The sequence below is a fragment of the Alternaria dauci genome, chromosome 5, assembly GCF_042100115.1.
Source record: "Alternaria dauci strain A2016 chromosome 5, whole genome shotgun sequence".
Classification (NCBI taxonomy): Eukaryota; Fungi; Ascomycota; class Dothideomycetes; order Pleosporales; family Pleosporaceae; genus Alternaria; species Alternaria dauci.
In genome coordinates this window covers 497,264-516,741 of record NC_091276.1, presented here as the reverse complement: position 1 = coordinate 516,741, position 19,478 = coordinate 497,264, and the positions used below count along the sequence as shown (strand labels likewise).

Here is a 19,478-nt window from a genome sequence, read left to right as displayed (position 1 = left end):
TTACAATCATATTTCTCTTAGTCCTGACATCTAGATTCAACAATGGCGAGAAGTCGAAGTCATCGATTCCGCATGCTCCGCGCATACCATACAAACTGCCTTTCGGACTGGATATGGCTTGGAAACTCGTAACACGTCTACATTCAAACACATTCGTTGAATACGTATGCGACGAAATCCTCAATACTCCTGGTCGTACAATCGAAATGAATCTACTAGGCGGTGATATCTTCATCACCGACAGAGCGGAGAACATCAAGGCTATCCAAGCAGATCAATTCGCGGACTTTGCCAAGGGACAGACACCACATGATGTGTTCAGCAGTATACTGGGCGATTCCGTCTTCACAAGTAAGTGTGGTATCTGGAATTGCACAACACAGTTACTGATATCAGCTTTAGCGGATGGAGCTTTGTGGAAGACAAGCAGGGAGCAATTAGAGCCGCATGTCTCTCGTGTCCGTCCGGACGACATTCCTGTAGCCGAGAGACATATGCAAAAGCTTCTCCAATTGATCAAAAGCTCGCCTAACAGGGTCGATGTGTACGATGTGGTCGACAGGTTCCAACTCGACCTAGTGAGCCAAGTCTTCCTAGGAGAATCCACAAACTCACTTTCCGCGAACCAACAGCCTTTCCGCAAAGCCATGGAAGATCTACTGACATACAACACCAACCGTCTACTCTTCGGCCGCCTTGCAAACTTATTTCCAGACTGGCTGTTTGCACCCAAGGCGTATCGCGAACTAACGCGTTACATCAATGACCTCATCGAAAAGACTCTGGCCCTGCCAATCAACAACCAAACAGATCTCAAGACGGAGAAGGAGTTCAATCTTGTTGAGGATCTGGTCGCCACGCATCCAAACGACCGATACTTCATCAGAGGCCAACTCATAGCAGTCCTGATGGCGTCCAAGGATCCGGGTGCTATCCTCACCACGTGGACGATATACCACCTGGCCCGCGACCCAGCACTGTGGAAGAGACTCCAGCAAGAGATCGAAGAGCATATCGGCATGGATGCGATTCCCACAACAGCTCAACTGAGGAAATTAGACCTCCTAGCCAACACAGTCAAAGAGTCCATGAGGATGTACCACCCGCTCGGCCTCAACATCCGAGAGGCTCGAAGCAACGCGATTCTACCAGTCGGCGGCGGTTCTGATGGGCAAGATCCCATCTCGGTTTCAAAAGGACAAATCATTGTCTACTCAGTCGCAGGCCTTCAGCGCAACAAGGCCAAGGTCGGCGCAGATGCCGATGTGTGGGACCCTTCGCGATGGGACACTTGGTCGCCAAAGTACGGTGACTACCTACCCTTTAGTATTGGGCCACGCCAGTGTCCTGGCCGAGTATTCGGTCGTTTCCAGATCCAGTATATCCTCGTGCGACTTCTCCAAGAGTTTGAGAGGGTCGAGTGGTGTGGACTTCATGGCGATGGAGACAAAGGCACGGAAGAGATGAAGATCAAGGTTGAGCTTAACCTTAAGCCCGCTGAGGCCGTGGTTTGTACGTTCATTCCGCGTTGCAAAAATGTTGCTTAGCGCTTGGATTAGAAAGGATGCAAATGTTTTCATACACTAGACACATCGCGATGAATCTATTCAACTTGCATACAAGACACAACACCCTCATACTCATCGAAATGTGGTGTTCTCAAAGTTCTAGTGGCGTTAGGACGCGTTAGCATCTGATATCCGGGCCCCGTCCTTATCGTCACGGTTTCGAGGTTCCCCAGGCACTCTTTACCTGACGTTCCGATTCCGATAGAACCCCCGGCTCCGATTCAGGATCCACACTAGCTCAGGTACCCACCGCCTGACTCGCAAGCCATGGTTAGCATGAGTACCAGGATAGTCAGCGGTGTAATACGAGAAATCTGCCGAGAGCCTGGCATGATGCCACAGACCGCTGCTGACTACCGGAACTAATCTCCTAGTTTGACTGGCATTCATGGCCGTCAACGAGTTGAAGGGACAACAACTGTTCAATCAACAACCAGGGTATCCGGGCAGTATCATGCATCTGCAGTGGAGCAATGCAGGTAGCTTACGACCCGCAAGCAGACAGGTCATGGAAAGTGCCGCGCAGATGTTCGACAGCGTACTCGGTGGAATCATGGCCCAGTAGTACACCTTTGTGGAGCCGTGCCTCGCGCCTCGGAATCCGATACCAACAACTTCCGCATTTCGTCCATCGCATACGCAAGACGATATTTTCGGATGAGGACTACCGGTCAGCAAATACCAGTGTCCAATTACTAGATACCTACTAAGCAGATATACCCACCAATCCCATGCTTAGAGGAGTTGGAGCTGGCTACATACACTTTCCTTGCGCATATCGAATTGGTTCTCACGACAGTCGCGCTTTCACGTACGCGCGATGGAACTCGCGACGCGATGGTTCATCTATAGGATCGCGAGATATGATGAGCTCTCCTCGACATGGATAGTCATAGAAGTAGCTATATGCGTGGTAATAGACCCAAGCAAACACCATGCGAGATACACCTCCACTAATCCACGTCGAAGGCCTTGGTGCACACATTGTGTACCGCCATTTACAATCTGTACTTCAGCCCGCTTAAGAAAGTGCCGGGACCTTTCTTGTGGTCTATATCGCCTATACCGCTCTTGTTGATGTCCTGGTCTGGTACGCCACACAAACAAATCCTTGCGTTGCACCAGAAGTACGGTGGTGTCGTTCGCACAAGCCCAAACTCCGTATCATGTCTCCACGCAACAGCATGGAAAGAAGTTTACGGACACCGTAAGCCCAACCAGCTAGAAAACCTCAAGCACCCAGGCTTCGTAGCCGAAGTCGCATCAGGCATCATCGGAGCCGATACGGATACGCATACGCATCAGCGCCAACTGATAGCCCCAGGATTCTCAGCGCAGGGCATGCAGCGCCAGGAGCACATTATTCGCCACCATGTCAACAACCTCTTCAGCTGCTTCGAAGAACACTGTGCAAAGGAGCGACCCCTTGATCTGGCCAAGTGGTTCAACTATTTCTCTTTCGACATTATTGGCGACCTCAGCTTCGGCGAGTCCTTTGGGAACCTGGAGCGGGGGGACTTTCACCCATGGATCGCGACGATCCTGGAGTTCTTCGTCGCGCAGCATGATATGGCGCATTTTCGGCGGGCGTATCCATTGTTGGAGGCGATGGTGGGTCCGCTTGTCAAGGTCCTTGCTGCGAAGATCATTCTGAGGCATAATACGTTCATGCGTACCCAGGTGGCGAAGCGTTTGGCTTTGGAACCTACTCGGCCGGACTTCATTGATGGTATGAAGTCTGACCATGCGAAGGGAAAAGAAGGTCTTTCTTTCGAAGCAATCTGCCATAACGCGAGCATCTTCGTCGTGGCTGGATCCGAAACGACTGCGCTCGCTCTCACTGGGGCGACCTACCTACTCTGCACCCACCCAGAGGTGCTCACCAAGCTCAGAGAGGAGATTGACTCGTCTTTCGATAGTGAAGAACAGATCACACTCCTCAGCGCGCAGCGTCTCAAGTATCTTACAGCCGTCATAGACGAGACCCTGCGTATCTACCCAGCCGCTGTGGGTTCTGTACCGCGGCTTATTCAGCGCCATGGCGAGGTCGTTGGGGGACACTTCCTTCCTGGAGGAACATGTGTGGACATCTGGCATTGGGCAATGTACCACAACCCTGCCAACTTCACCGAGCCGGAAGTTTTTGCTCCCCAGCGTTGGCTTGGAGATTCGCGCTTCGCCGGGGATAAGAAGGTGGCATTTCAGCCCTTTTCGACCGGGAAACGCAGCTGCATTGGTCAAAATCTGGCGCACTCTGAGATAAAACAGATAATGGCCCGGCTACTGTGGAAGTATGATCTTGAGCTCGTGGATCGCGAGTGGTACGAGAAGTCATGGCATGATCAACGTGTGCGCGCTTCTTACGTGCACCCGCCTTTGCATGTCAGACTCAGTCTCAGGCAAGAAAGGTTGAGATAGAATTGTACGATCAGTCGTGTAGAATTACAATTGTAGTGCAGGATGAGAGCAGGACGTAGCTCCGCTTGAAAACATACAGGTGTGTATTCCGTGTCGGAACGTTCCGATGAACACCAAAGGCTTCCATTCTCCTGACTAGAAATCATGCATTGGAGCATGTGAGACATTCAAGGATGTCAATATGTTACTGGTCTCGATGAGAACCTTCTTTTGTAGATCCTCACCGCGCTTTGAATACATGAGAACAGGGTATCTAGCACAATGTCAGCAAAGACTGGGTGAAGCGCTTTCAAGTGGACTCTAACTCACGGGCGTACTCCCCACTCGCTCAAGAAACCTCCATGACTTTCTCGTCCTGCGACAGCCACGGCATGAACGTACGTGCTCGCGCCCTCTTTCAAGCTCCTGCCGAACAAAGCAAAGTACACCAAGAACATAAATCTCAGGACAGCACTAGTATTGATGGTACGCCAGATCTCCGTCTCTCCTACCAACCCCGGGCAGACTGTGTTGATGATCACTTCGTCCGGGTCAATCAGCGTTGCCAGTCTTCTTAGAACAATCATTTGCAGCAACTTCTCGCGCGCATACCACTTCGTAGGATCGTACTTCTCGTCAAACTGGGGCAAGATTGGCTTCTCGTGATCAAAGTCCGCAAAATATGCAGTCGTAGATGTCACCACCGTAAGCCGAGCTGGCTTTCCAGCCAGACCGCTCTTTGATCTCAAAATCGGCAAGAGAAGCACAGCTAGCATGATTGTTGAGAGGTAGTTGACTTGGAACGTCTGCTCTTCTCCTGTCTTGGCCGAGACGACACAGTCCTTATTCTGCACACCAGCGTTGAGAATGACGATGTCAATCCTGCCCAGACTCTGACATCTCATGGCGAACGCAGAGACAGAATCCGGATCTTCCATGTCTAAGATCCAGACCTCGATTTGAGCGTGTGGAAACTCAATGCGCAGGGCTTCTGCTGCGACGTCGCCCTTGGCTTGGGACCGGACGGCTAGTATCAGCCGAGAAAGATCTAGCTGGAGAAGCTGCCGTGCTGCTTCGAGACCTAGACCGGTATTCGATCCGGTGATTATGGCTGTCTGGCCATCAAGCTTGACGTGTGCTGCGATTGGAGGGGGGTGCATGAACAGTTGGCGGTATATGAAGCCTATGCCGCTTTGGAAGATGAGGCGGCTGCGGATTGGGTCCCATGAAGACATGTTGACTGGTGTATCGGTATGCGGAATTGTTTTTCATGGTCCACTGTCGGAGTACCTTACAATATCTGTGATCTTAGTTGCAGCGGTAAGCCCTAGACATTGAAGTGTCTCGATGTGTGGGTCGAAAAGGCCCTGTGTCGTATTCGCCAGCCCTGCAGCAGTTGACCACGTCGTCATTATCCTGCTCACCCAAACCTTACAACAGGGAGATCGCGGGATCCTGGGTTGTGTCGGTGAGCGCAAGAGCCACCGAGTTTTCGCCTAGTCGGAGGGACCTCGAGTCGCATCCAGAAGTTCCCCAAAGCCGCCGGATTACCGCCTAGCCAATCAAGTGGGCCTTCCATACTAGCGTGCGACTCGCATCGTGACATTCAAGCTTCAAAGGAAGGAGCTGTTGGATTTTGTCCGTCTTCTTTTACCAATTCGCTCGAAAAGTCATGCCTGCACTCCTGGAAGTCCCTCTCAAAGGGCTAGCCCTTCTCGCCAAATGCGCGTTCCAGCCCATCATCACCGGGCCTATTTTCGGATTGCTGCTCTACACCCCGGAACAAACATGGCAAGACGCATTGGAAGCAACATCCTTCTCCAGAATCATTGACCCACCCAATCTAATTCGACTACTCGGCTTCCTGGTTACTGTCGGAGTGACCAGGAAGATCAACGCAGCGCTAAACGCGTGGGCCACGAATAACTGGCAGATATGCGCGGGAAGCGGTTGGAACTGGTCCTCTGAGATAGCAGTCGTCACCGGAGGATGCAGCGGAATCGGTAGAGCCATCGCGGAGGCTCTCACGTCCCACGGGATCCGGGTAGCAGTGCTCGACGTGCAGGGCGCACCCAGTGCATTCGCATCAAACAACCTGCTGACGTACTTCCGGTGCGACATCTCCAACCCGATAGCAATAGCAGAAACAGCAGACACGATACGGAACGACCTTGGCCATCCATCAATTCTCGTCAACAACGCCGGTATTACGGGTTCTCACACCATCCTGAAGACCCCAAGCGAGTTCCTCAGCCGAATCTTCGATGTAAACATTCTTTCGCACTGGCGGTTAGTCAAGCAGTTCGTCCCCGACATGGTAGCGAAGAACAAAGGCCACGTCGTGACGGTTGCGAGTGTGAACTCGTTCCTAACGAACTCGGCGAATGCGGACTACGTGGCGACTAAGACCGCGGCCTTGTCGTTCCACGAGGGTCTAACGAGTGAGTTGAAGATCTGGTATAAAGCGTCCGGTGTCAAAACTACGATTGCACACCCAGCCTTTGTGCGCACACCATTGATTGAGAACATGATATTGGAGAGCGGCCAGGATCCAAAGATTCTTGAGACTATGATGAAGCCGGAGGAGGTTGCGGAGGTCATTGTAAAGCAGGTTATTAGCAAACGTGGTGCGCAGCTTTTCATTCCTAGCTGGGGCGCGCCAATATCGTGGTTGAAAGGGTGGCCGAATTGGGCCCAGGAGCTTGTACGGGACGCGTTTGGGAAGACGAGTGCTGTCACAAGTGGCTCGATGATCGCGTACTAAACCTTGAGTCCAGTAAGGTTGTGTGTTAGAGCATCAACACCGAATTAGTGCCGTGTAAGCGTCCTACTCGGAGTCGGTAAGTTGGGTAGTCTTGATTACCGTGCATGGGTTCTTGGCTTCGTAGACGTACGATATATATAACGGCCTCGCACAGTCCCGCATTCTTCAGACCATCTTCTTGTTTCCTGTGCCATCCATCTATCTATACAACCAGTACCCAACCATGGCTTCCGAATTCTCTCTGGCGGAGACGCCCGTCGGCCGTTACTTTGCGTCCATGGCTGAAATGGGCGTAATGCGTGTCTTCGTCGAGCACGGCATCTTCGATGCCATTCCGGATGAGGGTATCTCTCTCGAAGACCTTACAGCAAAGCTGAAAGTAGATTACAAACTCATCGAACGTTTCGCTGCTTTCCTCCTCTCCATCGGTGTGTTGACATCGCCGGCACCCGGCCACGTGGCCCATTCACCCTCGTCCAAGGCCTTCACAGACCCGCGCGTCGCGCAATTCTACTCGTATCTCTTCGACTTCTTTATGGGACCAACGACGCGGTGGACGGCGTATTTCGCGGAGAATGGGCTCGCGGAGCCGCCTAGGTCGAATCGGTCGCCGGGTGGATTTGCGCTAGGCATGCCTGACAAGACGGCGTACGAGATCATGGCGGCTATTCCAGGTCTGGCGACGAAGATGAATGGCGCGATGGCGATCGATGGCGACATTCCGGTCACTGGAGTATACGATTTTAGCTGGGTTGCTACATATGCTGCAGGGGATGGGGAGAGGGAGCTTATTGTTGATGTTGCCGGAGGTAAAGGACAGGCGTTGAAAGATATTCTGCAGGAGACACCAGCGATTCCAGCAGCCAGATGTGTTTTGCAAGATCAGCCGCATGTCATTGACGAGGCGGTGGCAGAGCACAAGGATTCCGCTGTTTTAGGACCGGTCAAGAAGATTGGGTCCAGCATCTTCGGAGAACAACCTACTAAAGGTATGGCAATCGGGCGTTCTCGCGATACACCATTTCCAGAATGAACTGACCGACCGCTCTAGGTGCCCTTGTGTACTACATCCGTCGTGTTCTGAACGACTGGTCCGACCACGAAGCCCTTCAGATCCTGAAGAACGTGCGCGCGGCTTGCGCGGAAGACTCGCGGGTGCTGATTGCTGAGTATCTGCGTCCTGAACAGCCAAGCGTGTATACTAGCACCGTCGATATGTTCATCCTGAATATTGGCGGCAAGGTGCGCAGTGAGAAGGCATTTGGTGAGCTTGCGGCGAAGGCTGGGCTGAAGATCGTGTCAGTGGCGAGGCATGATAAGACAGAATCAGCCGTGGTTGAGATGGCGCCGATCTAGTAGATGCGATGCACCACTCTGCGTGACGTTGTCATCGGCGTTATAGAAGTAGTCATTGAAGGATGAACACGACCACTTGTTGGATGGAAATCTAAGCGTATTACGCGTCGAGGCTCCTTTCCTAAAGTCACATGTCTTCGCGTTTTAGCGTCAAACCCTAATTTAGCTCAACAACTTCCCCGCGCCGCACACCTCAACTCTCCTACAAGCCTCTTTCCCAACCATCAGCTTCTTAAAAACGTATCAAACATATACGGAGCGTATAGAGAATCTTTGAAACGCAACTTCATTCACGTACACTCTTGTATTCAGGCACAACCCCAGGCCTGGCTAAAACTACGATGGCTACTGCGGCGTCATCGAGTCCGTTCCCCTTCCGTGACCTTCCTGGCGAGGTAGATATGCCCAATCTTCTTCCACATATCTGGCGCTGACTTGCAAAACCACAGATACGCAACAAGATCTATCGTATTCTGCTTTGCAGTTTCGAGCCACCACCAACCACAAAAAATACCTCATCTTTCTTCACTGAGGATCTTGCGGAACATCATGTCGAAGCCAACATACTACGAACATCCAAGGAAACATATCGCGAGGCTTATGATGTCATGGTCAAGAGCAACCGCTTCGTCAAGATCACGTCGTCGCGAGGTCTTCCCATGCGAGGTCCTCTGATGGGGCGGGCGATTCGCATGATCGCGATTGACAAAGAGGTCGTCGACAAATTCAAGGGATATGTGCTTAGTGTGCACATCGGTTTCAAAACCCCGCGCAAAGCCTCTACTTCCCATGATAGCTACAATGACCCCCATGGTCTACGTGAACCCGTCGCGGCTATGATTCTTCACAGTGATATTGAAAGATTTTGCGAAGCATTAAACGACGGACAGTTACACGATCCAAGCTTCATCGATAAAGTAAGAATATCTATTACTATGGCTCCGGTCTTAGATTCCGTTCAAGGCAACACATTATCGCCCACCTTCGCCAGTCTCTTCACCAAACAGACGCAGGAAACACTGTTCAAGCCTCTCATGGCCAAACTGTATGGATACAAGTCTGTCGAAATCAAAGGCCACGTCGACAGTGCCCTGGCAGTTGCTGTACGTCAAAGTCTCGCCGAAGACCGATATTCCAACCCTGCACTGGTTCTCGCACAGTTCGCGGCAGAGAAAGACAAGTATACACAAATGTTCAAAGACGGAGACACCCAGGAGGCTTGTATTGGCTGGCAGGATGCTGTTTACGAGCTCGAAGGGTTGCATCAGTCTAGTTCTTGGCCAAATCTGGTTCGCCGTGGAGGTGATGAGTTCGCCTCGCAAATTGCCCCACTATATTTCCTGATGCAACTCAACATTGCCCACATTCAGATCGGCAATATGCAGACGTTCTCGTTTGGTTCCGACATTCTGGCTGAAGGTGCGCTGATGGGTGCTGTTCGGGCGATGAAAGAAGGCTTCTGGAAATCCGGCTACAAGTATAAGCCATCTGTTCAGCATCTCGCTAAATTGCGATATCGTTATGCGCTATTCATGAGGTTAGAAGCAAATTCTCAGAATGCAGATCGCGCATTGATGTACATCGATGCCGCAATCCGTTCGCAACCGGGAGATGCTGCGCTCATGGAAGAACGCAAGAACATACTCGCTTGGAAGCAAAGTCTCTAGAACCAATTTCAGTCACATTTATGACCATAGGTCTCTTCGATACTGCTTGAGGATGGTGATTGACCTCTATGTTCCGAGTCGTCTGTTTCACCGCAGAGGTCTTGGTGTTTAACGGGGAAGCTAGGACCATTTTGGCTAAAGCGCTCAACTGCTACTTCTCCAATCCTCTCACACTCACTTCCTTTCTCACCGCTCCTCCATTGAACAAAACATACTTAGCATGGCTTCCAATCAAATTCATCGTCTTAACAGGCACGCATAACAGCCCTTTCGCTTGATGGTTCATAAGGTATCTACGGATTGCATGCGAGACAGAAACTGACTACACGTACCAACCTTTAGGACTTGCCCGGAGAACTTCGCAATCAGATATACGCTCTTTTGCTATGTGCCTTCGGCCCTCCTCCCACACAGTCCCTTGAGCGCTTGCGATTACCTCTTGATGTAGCTGGTCACTGCGCCCATACAGCTATCCTCCTCGTCAACCGTCGAGCAAATCATGAAGCCTACGACTTCATGGTAATGACCAACCGATTCATCGCCGTCCACACAACCACGAATCTGCCTTTTACCAGAATTCTCAAGAAAAGCAATGTCACAATCATCAATCCGAACAAGTAGCACATCTCTCAATTCAACGGCTTCATGCTCGAGGTCATATTATCGAAGTCGACATCATCCCTGCGTCCTTCAAGCGAGCCACCGATGAGCGTCATGGTCCTTCTAAGAGACCTGTCGCCCTTGTGCAATATCTTCAATCGATTCTTTTACGATGGGACTGTCAGGTTTGAGTTGAAGGTCGCGCCTCTTCTTGACAAACCGACTCCGCTATACAGAAACGCTTTTGATACGTTCTTGTCCACAGAGGTGCAGCAGAGTTTATCAGCTCCTTTCTCAACCCACATCCGAGGAGTCCGAGACGTCCGCGTGTATGGCCACGTATCACCCCAACTCGCGATCACAACAGCGAACGACATGCGCAAGAACCGATGGACAAGTCCTCTCGAGCTACTTCAGAAGATCAGAAGCTATAGACGTGACGCGCAAAAGAAATTGGACGAGGGCTTCGAACATGCAGCAGGAGCGTTATGGGCCCAGTGTATGGCAGAGATTGATGGTGCCCGCGTATCAACCTCATGGAGCAACCTTATATTGTTGGGAGGAGATGCATTCGTCGACACGATCGTCGAACTACAGTTCAATTGCTGTCTGGGTCGTTCCCTTGCCATTTACGAGATGTACTCTGCTGCGATAAAAGGAGGTAACCTCACATTGTGGAGGGATACACTCAACAGCATGACGGATTGTACTTTTGTCGCATCGCGGAAGTGCACAGAGGCAGGCTACTGGAAGGAAAACATAAATGGAATCCTTCGGATCTTCTGCTTGCCACGACGTTTCATCGATGGGCAATACTCACTCTCCTTTACGGCAGTATCAGTGACGCTACTTTGGCTCTCCGCCTGATTGTTATTGCGATTAATCTTTGTCCCGACGACACAGATATGCAGAAGGCACGCGCCGTCATCGTCAAGTGGTGTCTTTCTGGGAGGGATTTCGATGCGAACCTGAATTCGGTCGCGGGCTTGCTCTGATGTGGGAGACTTTGTTACAGCTGGTATATTACTTCACACTCTTCTTTTAGTGCTAGGCTTTGGCCCATATCTCATTGATTGGGGGTTCAAGAATCGATTGTGGACGAAGTGCACTGGCGTGAACGGCTTTGGATTTCTTGTCCTCTCTTACTGAGCCTTATCCTTTATAGTGAAGACTTGATAACAATTTGAGTATTCCTGTAGTTCTTGCAGAATAGTGGATTGCACTTGCTGACTTCGTATCGTGAGTATCTTCTTGTGTCTCTAATCCCAAGCCAATATGCAATGGTTCACGAAATGCGACGCCGTTCAGCAATCTTCACAGACCGCGACGGTGATAGGTGAGTCTGCTCGCTTAGCTTCGTTTGCTCCCACTGCTCAGTGAGTTTCCGCTGCGTCACCGTCACTCAGTGAACGCCAAGCCCACTTACGCACAGTGGTTATCAAAACAACACGCTACCCCACCATCTTCTCTCTCGCATCTCCAGTCTACCCGCACCCGGTCGTCACGAACAAGGCGGTCATACCCAACACTGAGATGGCCAACATCGACAACGTTACCGCTAGCATGGCTAATATGGCTACCACCGACCCTGTCACGCCCTTCCGCTTCATGGATCTTCCCAGAGAGCTGCGCAACAAAGTTTACACTTTACTGCTTTGTTCGTTTGGCAAATCCCAAGACAACACTCAGGTGTTTCGCGACAACTTTCTCAAAGACGGTCCTGATACATCGGGCGCTTTCATCGTTCCGCGCACGAACGACCCGACCATCCTTCGTGTCAATAGCCAGATCCATCGCGAAGCCTATGATGTCATGGTTAAAACCAACCGTTTCATTCGTATCTGCTGTCCAGAAGCTCTACCTCTCGAAGAAATGACTTGCTGTCTGGGTGTTGCAGTCGTCGCGAGGAAGCTCTGTGCAGCGCATTTCAGCGGGTATGTTAGGGTCTCCTTGCTCGACTTCCCGAGTTATTGCGTGATATTGGCTTACTGACAGTTCATACATAGACACTTGGTAGACATCTTTATGTCGTCAGCGATGCGCCCACTCCGCAAGAATGAGGACAAATCATGCAAGTCCGAGCTGGCTGACGTGGTCATCCGTGCAACCGACCTTAAGGTGTTCTGCGACAACTTCAAGAGAGCAGAGCCCTATATACCAGAGCTAGCTATATCCCTAGAAATGGTAATCAAAGTGGTTCCGATGCTCGAGCTTGAGCGCCCATGGTATCGGGACGATCTTGCCGGCTTCTTCTCCGAGACTACTCAAAAGACGATATTGCAACCCTTACTTTCACTAAGAGACATCAAAAGCGTCGAGGTTCACGGACCTGTGACACCAAAGATGGTGGCTAAGCTCAGAAGTAGGATGACATCGGACGAGTTTGAAGGGTTTGACAACGACTTCGATGTCATGATAGGGATGAAAGAGATTGGGATGAAGCTTTACCAGGAGGGTAGTGTCAACGATACAATATCAATCTGGGAAGACGCATTGGCGAAGGTGAGCCGTATGCGCCAAAGTAAAGTCTGGACAAAGCTTACGAATACGGGTGGGGAGGACGAAATCGAAAAGTTGGCATTGCTGGACTGCTCCCTCGGTCTTAATTGGATACAAGCCAGCATCGTATTGTGGGGTGGGTGCTCTGATGTTGCTGCTACACCATTCAATGTTCGAAAGCGGCAGAAGTTGTCGGTAGAGTTTGACTTGCAGTCGGTCGAAATGTGCCTTCAAAAAGGATACTGGAAAGAGGGGTATACCTGGAGCATTCCCGACACTCTCGCAGCCAATTATGCGTACCGGAGGGCACTGTGCATTAGGATTTGGGGCGACGTCTTTGAGGCTCCCATGGCTTTGATGTTTATCAGCCAAGCTCTGGTGATGGCGCCTGACGATCCTGTCGTGCTGCAAGAGCAGCAGAATATTATGAGGTGGGCCGGTATGATTTGACGAGATGCTCGCACATGCCGTTTGTTGGTCTCTGGAATGAGTTGGTTGATGCTGAAGCTATCCTGGAAACCAGCAACGCGTCTGCACGACGTTGCTTGACATGTCAGGTGTAGGTTAAGGTATCCTCGTTTGACGACGAAATGTTTGGACTTAGACTGATGCTCCGACGTCTACGCTAGAACCAGGACTACTGAGGTCAGCGAAGTCTGTGGGCACACATCATCTTGTAGCTTCTGCGCGAGGAGGCAAGTCGATGTAGATAGTAGTAAATGTTTCTTGTCATGCTTTTATGCATATCCGAAGTGCTTCTACGTTCAATCAGACATCTCATCGCCCCAGTCCTCCCTGATCATTTCACTACCCTTCTCAGCAACCATATAGATACTCGCCAAGATGTTAGCATCTGGAAGTACCGGCACAATACTACAATCGATGACTCTCAGTCCATCGACTCCATACACTCTCAGCCTACTATCAACAACACCTCCATTCTCCAATGGCAGCATCTGATTCGTACCAGTCGCATGCCAATTCGGGATCGTGTTCGCTTTGATGTACTCCAGGATAGCTTCATCGTCATCGTCAGCGACCGCGGGACCAGGGCTGACTTCACCAGCGTTCGGCCCGATTGTGAAGCGGGACAAGGCTGGGTGGCGAAGGATGGCGCGGAGGTACTTGAACGAAGCAATACCAACGGCGCCATCGGTGGGATCGGCATAGTAGTTGCTATTGATGAGGGGGCTATCAGACATGGAGGCACTGCGGAGGGTCACTGTACCACGAGACAGCTGAACCATGCTAGATGCCGTGACGGAGATGTACGAGTCGTTTGGTAGTGGCGCCCAGTATGGTGTCGGAATCCATGGGTACCAGACACTCTCGAATAGGTACTCAATGTGTGTCTGGTTCGCTAGACCAGCGTCAATGACGGCCTGCGCGCCAATTTCGCGGAGTTGGTCCTCAGTGAGCTTTTGGAAGCCGTTCGTCACACCAGATGGAGCGGTGTATGGGCCGGTGAGATTCTGGTAGAATGCTTCTTGAGCGGCACGCAGATTCTGGGGCGTGCGAGACATGTCTGTTGTGGAGGCATTGTCCTGCGCACGCGCCATGATACTGAACACAGAGTGATCATTGAGATTGCGGCCAACGTTCTCATTGACTACGACGGGCTGTACGCCGACTTTCTCAAGTTCGGCAGCTGGGCCAATGCCGGAGACCATGAGGAGCTGGGGCGAGTGGAAAGCACCCATGCTTACGATGACTTCGTTTCGTGCTCTTGCCTGACTTGAGAAGCCAGTCAGCTGGTTTATATAGCTGACACCGATGGCACGCGGTCTGCTGTTGGTGGAGTTTGTCGCATTGCTAGATGGACTGCTGAAAACGATGCCAGTGACAGGCGCATCGTGCAATACCCTTAGATTTGTTCGGTTGCGAGCTTGTTGGTAGAAGCTGTCGTAACTAGAACTTCTTCGTAGCATACTGTTGACGGTAGCCGTTCCGTGCTTCACACCCACGCCGTCACCAAGATTGAGATCCTCAACAATGGGTATGTTCGCGGCTTCGCTGCAAGCGACGATGAATCCGTTCGTAGATGGCGGGACATATCCTTGGAAGCCCAGCTCGAGTGGTCCTCCGCCATACGCATCAGCGTTAAACGTCTTGTAGTCTTGGCTGAACACTGAAAGCTCTGGCGTTGCGGTGGGCGCATTCATCTTGGTACTCTTCCTGAACAGGCGATACACATCGTTCCAGCCCCATCCTGGGTTGCCTAACTCGGCCCAATGGTCGTACACGCTGGCTGAGCCTCGTGCATAGTAAAGACCATTTGTCGTGCTAGAGCCACCGAGGGTTCGTCCACGAAGGTATTGCAGGGTTCTATTATTCAAGTGTTCTTGTGGTGTAGTCAAAAGACCCCAGTCGATCACGCTGCCTTTGATGAACTGATTGCCACCCGGTGATTCGTATGATAGGACCTGCTCCGGGCCAGGGCCAGCTTCAAGGACAAGCACAGAAAAGCGTCCAGATTCTGTAAGGCGATTAGCCAGAACCATACCCGCTGTTCCTCCTGCATACTGTTAGTGAATTCCTCGAGACATGCTGACAAGTGGGTGCGAATGGGATGTAAGGCTGGAGCAGCTTTGGGGGGATCAAAGTATGGTACGTACCACCTGCGACAATGAAGTCGTACTCTTCATTGAAAACGGGCTCATCATCTTGACCTCCTTGCTGTGGAAGGTCGGCTGGCCCCTGCCGTTTCCCTAGCTGTGAATTGTGTAGATTGTACGTTGGCCAAGCAGAGGCTATGCTGGCCAAAGACGAGATCGAAAGCAATAGACATGTCGACGTCTGAGCTGCGGTGAAATACCGCATCTTGTCTCTCTTTTTCCTGCACCTTGATCCAGTCGATCAGAAGAGCGCAAAACGAATTGGCCTCACGTTTTTCGAGATGGTGGTACTGAGGAAGGTATACAAGCACGGTAGAGCGGATGTATCTCTTTATACCTAGCTAATGTATTTGCTATTATGGGCGAATCAAGGACGGAATAGCCAAGGCCTTAGGCGTGGGCTTCCTGCGCCTTGGTACACGCAACTGCATGCTGAAAAAACAAGCTCTGGAGTTGCTGTCAGCCACGCCGAGAGTGCCGGACGACTCCGCCAAAGCCGGTGATGCTCGATTTGCATGTCATGAAAACGACTCATGTCGGGATGAGCCCAGTTGCGATAGATCTTGGCTTCTTACAATGAGAGCATGGTACATGATCCGGTGAAGGCGGTGATTCCAAAGGTGCCTTGCTTACACCGGCAACGATGACAACACGGAGGAGAAACACGTAGAGTAGAGCAGCGTGCTGTTCAACGTTACTGGAAATTCTCGTACCTTGCAAAAGGGAAGGCCATTCGTGGCACCGCGCAATAGCGCATATGCATTCTCGCGCGATGGTCCCTAGGTAGACTGTCCTAGGCCAAGGCAGAATCGTCATTGCCGAGCCTGGGGTTACGCGAGATCGCGGCTCAATGTCGATCTACGTACCTTCATGTAAGCCCGCCCAGCAGGTAGGGCCGGAGTCTGCAGTCGCACACCTGTTGATGGTGCTAGTGACAGGTGCCAATGCGACGGCTCAAGGAGCGTTCTCCGGAAGTGCGGGGAAGCTAAGCCACCACCAATGAACAGCGATGCGCACGTATTCGATACATCCAGAAGTATCTGGGTATGCCGAACTTTATTCGCATACGGAATGACTGCTCCATACGATCGTACGCGATGCGTATGTTTATGTGCCGGTGCAGTTTTCGTGAGCCGGTGTTCCGAGCCATAGTCCTTACAGTGGCGTGTCATGGGGCGGTGAACCTTTCATTCATTCTGGCATGTTGTCGCTCATTGGACGCATTAATGATGCCGGCAGCAGACTCGGTTCAGTCGATTTTTGGCGGCCTCATTCCTTTGCGCATTGCTGCAAGTCCACAAATGAACAAGCTGACGGGGAGATTCAACGGAACGAAACCTTTCTTTTTGTGGGTGACCCGTGGAACACGTCGCGACGCCCTCATCGTAGTTGCTTGGGCGAAATGCGATACATGATCAGGTAGGAGTCGGTGAGAGTTCGTGTGGCACCGATGCGCAAAATCTTGAGAAAGGCGACGACCATCGAATTGGAGAAGCATGAATGGAGAGACGGCATTCTTTCGAGTTCGCGACAACGATTACCTAAACAAGTCTCGCGATGCCTAATCGGGTTACCCGTTTGCTGCAAAGACTTCTTCCGCCTCCGCCCTGGAGCCCTTTCTTCTTGCTATATCCACATACTCGATGCATCCAAGTGCTCGGTATATTCATACACTCTGCTCTTCAAATATTCGGCGCATTTACAGGCTCTGAAGATCTATCAGCTGTTGAACCTTGAAGAGCGGTGAGATTTACCGTTCACTCGTGGAGCGGCCATACTAAAGAGTCTATTCTTCTGAGTAGCAAATCCCAGACCAGAAGCGGTTTAGCCCTAGCACTGACAAAAGAACCGATATGCTTCGCATGAACATATACGCGATACACATCTGCTAATCGCCTATACACATCGAGCAATAAATTGAGCACTGCAACAAGCATTGGCCACCAGGTTAGCTTGAAGGAAGATTGCCATTGATGTTTGATCATGCCTGCTCTCCTTCTGGATTATGGTGATCTCGGTGGATTCCCATCTTCGGTATCTTCACGGACTCGGTACATTACGAACTTGGCATAGGAACGAAACACACACGTGATTGACCGCGGTAGCTTGATCAGTCTGATCACATGTCGTATCATGAACACGGTGACGACATGGCAAGGTAGAAGCCTTCCATATGGTGATCTTCTCGCTCGGGGAGCGATGTCTCTACTATTGATATGAGTCTGACCGTACACCGAGCGCGGATGTATAAGTGCTGCTTGAGGGGACTAGAGCGCCGGTCAACTATCCCAACTCCGTCAGCAAAGAATAGAGACAAGTCATCGCAACATGACGCTCGCCCAAGATATCCTTGACCTTGCCAGTAAGGGACCAGCAGGGCTTGTGGAGAGTGATCGCCTCGCTTTACTGCAAGCCTCCGAGAAGCTTACACTCGCCTTGGAAAATCCTTTGGAGAAGTTTCTGCGTCACTTCTTTGTGAGTCTTTCCGATTACGAGACGATGTAACAAAGAGCTAATGATACCAGTCGCTTTACGACCCAATCGTTATCATCATCGCCGTCGACCTCAAACTCGTCGACATTGCCATAGCACACGATGAGCCAATCACCGCTGCTGAACTAGCAAAGAAGAGCAAAGCAGACATAAGACTGATCCGTAAGGCTTTCCTCATATCAGAAGTACAACAAGAAACCACGGGTTAACCACCTCCAGAACGTATTCTCCGACTCTTGGTTCCTGAGGTCTTCACTCCTGCCACCACAACCCCAGCAGACTCCCCACCAAAATACACCCCCTCTGCTTTTGGTCGTGCCTTGGCTGATGGCTCGCCCCTCCGCAGCGCAGTCATACACTTCTCATACCACTTCCGCTCAGCCGTGAGGTTTCCCGATTACTTCGCTGCAAACGGGTACAAACACCCCGTGGACGCGCGCGAAAGTCCCTTTGTCAACGCCTACGGATGCAAAGGCGAGACTTACTTTGACTACATGAACAAGCCCGAGAACGCGCGCATGTTCAATGCATTCAATGAGACAATGACACTCCGGAAGCCAGGCGAGCACGACACGTTTGTTGCAGCGTACCCTGTCAAGGAGCGCCTTGCCATCAGTGAACCTTCGCGCGTCCTGTTTATTGATATTGGCGGCGGTATAGGCCATCAAGTCCGCAAGTTCTCCGAGCGTGCGCAGGGAATGCAGGGCGTATGCGTGCTGTTGGATCTTCCTAGTGTGATAGCGCAGGCTAAGGAGCTGCCTGATGGAGCGATGACAGTCGGACAGAGTTTCTTTGACCCCATGCCAGAGTGTTTGAAGGGCGCCAAAGCCTTCTACCTGCGTATGCTTCTGCATGATTGGCCGGAGATGCAAGCCGTTATCATCTTGAAGAATATCGTCGATGCAATGGCCGAGGACAGTTTGGTATTGATTCACGAGGTCATTCTGGCAGAGACGGAGTTTGATCACTTCGATGCCAAGATGGATTGGCAGATGATGAACTTGGCCTCAGGAGAACGCACTATGGGTCAGTGGAAGGAGCTGATAGGAAAGGTGGGACTGGAGATAAGAGACATCTGGTGGGAGGAGGAGGGTACGAAGGGTAAGAAGGCCTTGATTGAGTGTGGATTGGCGAAATGAAAGCGAGCATCTTTTTCGTCGAGGCATGGTTGAGTGGGTCTCTGATATCGATAACAACCTTACGCTGTATCTACATAGATGGAGTTTTGACACTTCGTGCATTATATATACCTGCGTTGGCTTGTCCTTGTAGTGTTTTGTTCCTGATGTCTTACACCAATCTAGTGTCGCTTTTACCAACCTCTGTGGCGTCCTTGACCGGTGCCCTCGCCTCCTCTGCAGTGTTGCCATTCTGCAGTGTATTCGCTGTGAACTATTAATTGAGTTCTCCAGCGGACATGAGCTCTTGCTTAATTGGATCGAAGATCTGCCGTACTTTTTTTTATATTACTCGAGGCTCGGGCCGGGCCACGTTGAGAGCGTCGCTGATGCTGCTAAGG

At 51.2% G+C, this 19,478-nt stretch overlaps 7 protein-coding genes across 7 annotated transcripts; 5 read left to right on the top strand and 2 right to left on the bottom strand.

The window, feature by feature from the left end:
* Positions 1 to 206: 206 nt before the first annotated feature.
* On the top strand, positions 207 to 3,986 carry ACET3X_005710 (uncharacterized protein; the record flags this gene model as incomplete). Its single annotated transcript, XM_069452582.1, has 3 exons — positions 207 to 351; positions 403 to 1,508; positions 2,538 to 3,986. The coding sequence occupies 3 exons, from the start codon at positions 207 to 209 to the stop codon at positions 3,984 to 3,986; spliced, it is 2,700 nt and encodes an 899-aa protein (XP_069306070.1).
* Positions 3,987 to 4,121: 135 nt separating this feature from the next.
* On the bottom strand, positions 4,122 to 5,200 carry ACET3X_005709 (uncharacterized protein; the record flags this gene model as incomplete). Its single annotated transcript, XM_069452581.1, has 2 exons — positions 4,122 to 4,239; positions 4,296 to 5,200. 2 exons carry the CDS (start codon positions 5,198 to 5,200, stop codon positions 4,122 to 4,124), a joined length of 1,023 nt encoding a protein of 340 aa, XP_069306069.1.
* Positions 5,201 to 5,637: 437 nt separating this feature from the next.
* On the top strand, positions 5,638 to 6,729 carry ACET3X_005708 (uncharacterized protein; the record flags this gene model as incomplete). Its single annotated transcript, XM_069452580.1, has 1 exon — positions 5,638 to 6,729. The coding sequence occupies one exon, from the start codon at positions 5,638 to 5,640 to the stop codon at positions 6,727 to 6,729; it is 1,092 nt and encodes a 363-aa protein (XP_069306068.1).
* Positions 6,730 to 6,952: 223 nt separating this feature from the next.
* ACET3X_005707 (uncharacterized protein) lies at positions 6,953 to 9,752 on the top strand (the record flags this gene model as incomplete). Its single annotated transcript, XM_069452578.1, has 4 exons — positions 6,953 to 7,718; positions 7,781 to 7,993; positions 8,398 to 8,480; positions 8,535 to 9,752. 4 exons carry the CDS (start codon positions 6,953 to 6,955, stop codon positions 9,750 to 9,752), a joined length of 2,280 nt encoding a protein of 759 aa, XP_069306067.1.
* A 2,163-nt stretch (positions 9,753 to 11,915) lies between these two features.
* Positions 11,916 to 13,301, top strand: ACET3X_005706 (uncharacterized protein; the record flags this gene model as incomplete). The annotated part of the gene is made up of 2 exons (XM_069452577.1): positions 11,916 to 12,286; positions 12,359 to 13,301. The coding sequence occupies 2 exons, from the start codon at positions 11,916 to 11,918 to the stop codon at positions 13,299 to 13,301; spliced, it is 1,314 nt and encodes a 437-aa protein (XP_069306066.1).
* Positions 13,302 to 13,615: 314 nt separating this feature from the next.
* ACET3X_005705 (uncharacterized protein) lies at positions 13,616 to 16,059 on the bottom strand (the record flags this gene model as incomplete). Its single annotated transcript, XM_069452576.1, has 3 exons — positions 13,616 to 15,366; positions 15,467 to 15,548; positions 16,042 to 16,059. The coding sequence occupies 3 exons, from the start codon at positions 16,057 to 16,059 to the stop codon at positions 13,616 to 13,618; spliced, it is 1,851 nt and encodes a 616-aa protein (XP_069306065.1).
* A 1,735-nt stretch (positions 16,060 to 17,794) lies between these two features.
* On the top strand, positions 17,795 to 19,098 carry ACET3X_005704 (uncharacterized protein; the record flags this gene model as incomplete). Its single annotated transcript, XM_069452575.1, has 3 exons — positions 17,795 to 17,941; positions 17,992 to 18,121; positions 18,179 to 19,098. 3 exons carry the CDS (start codon positions 17,795 to 17,797, stop codon positions 19,096 to 19,098), a joined length of 1,197 nt encoding a protein of 398 aa, XP_069306064.1.
* Positions 19,099 to 19,478: the final 380 nt, after the last annotated feature.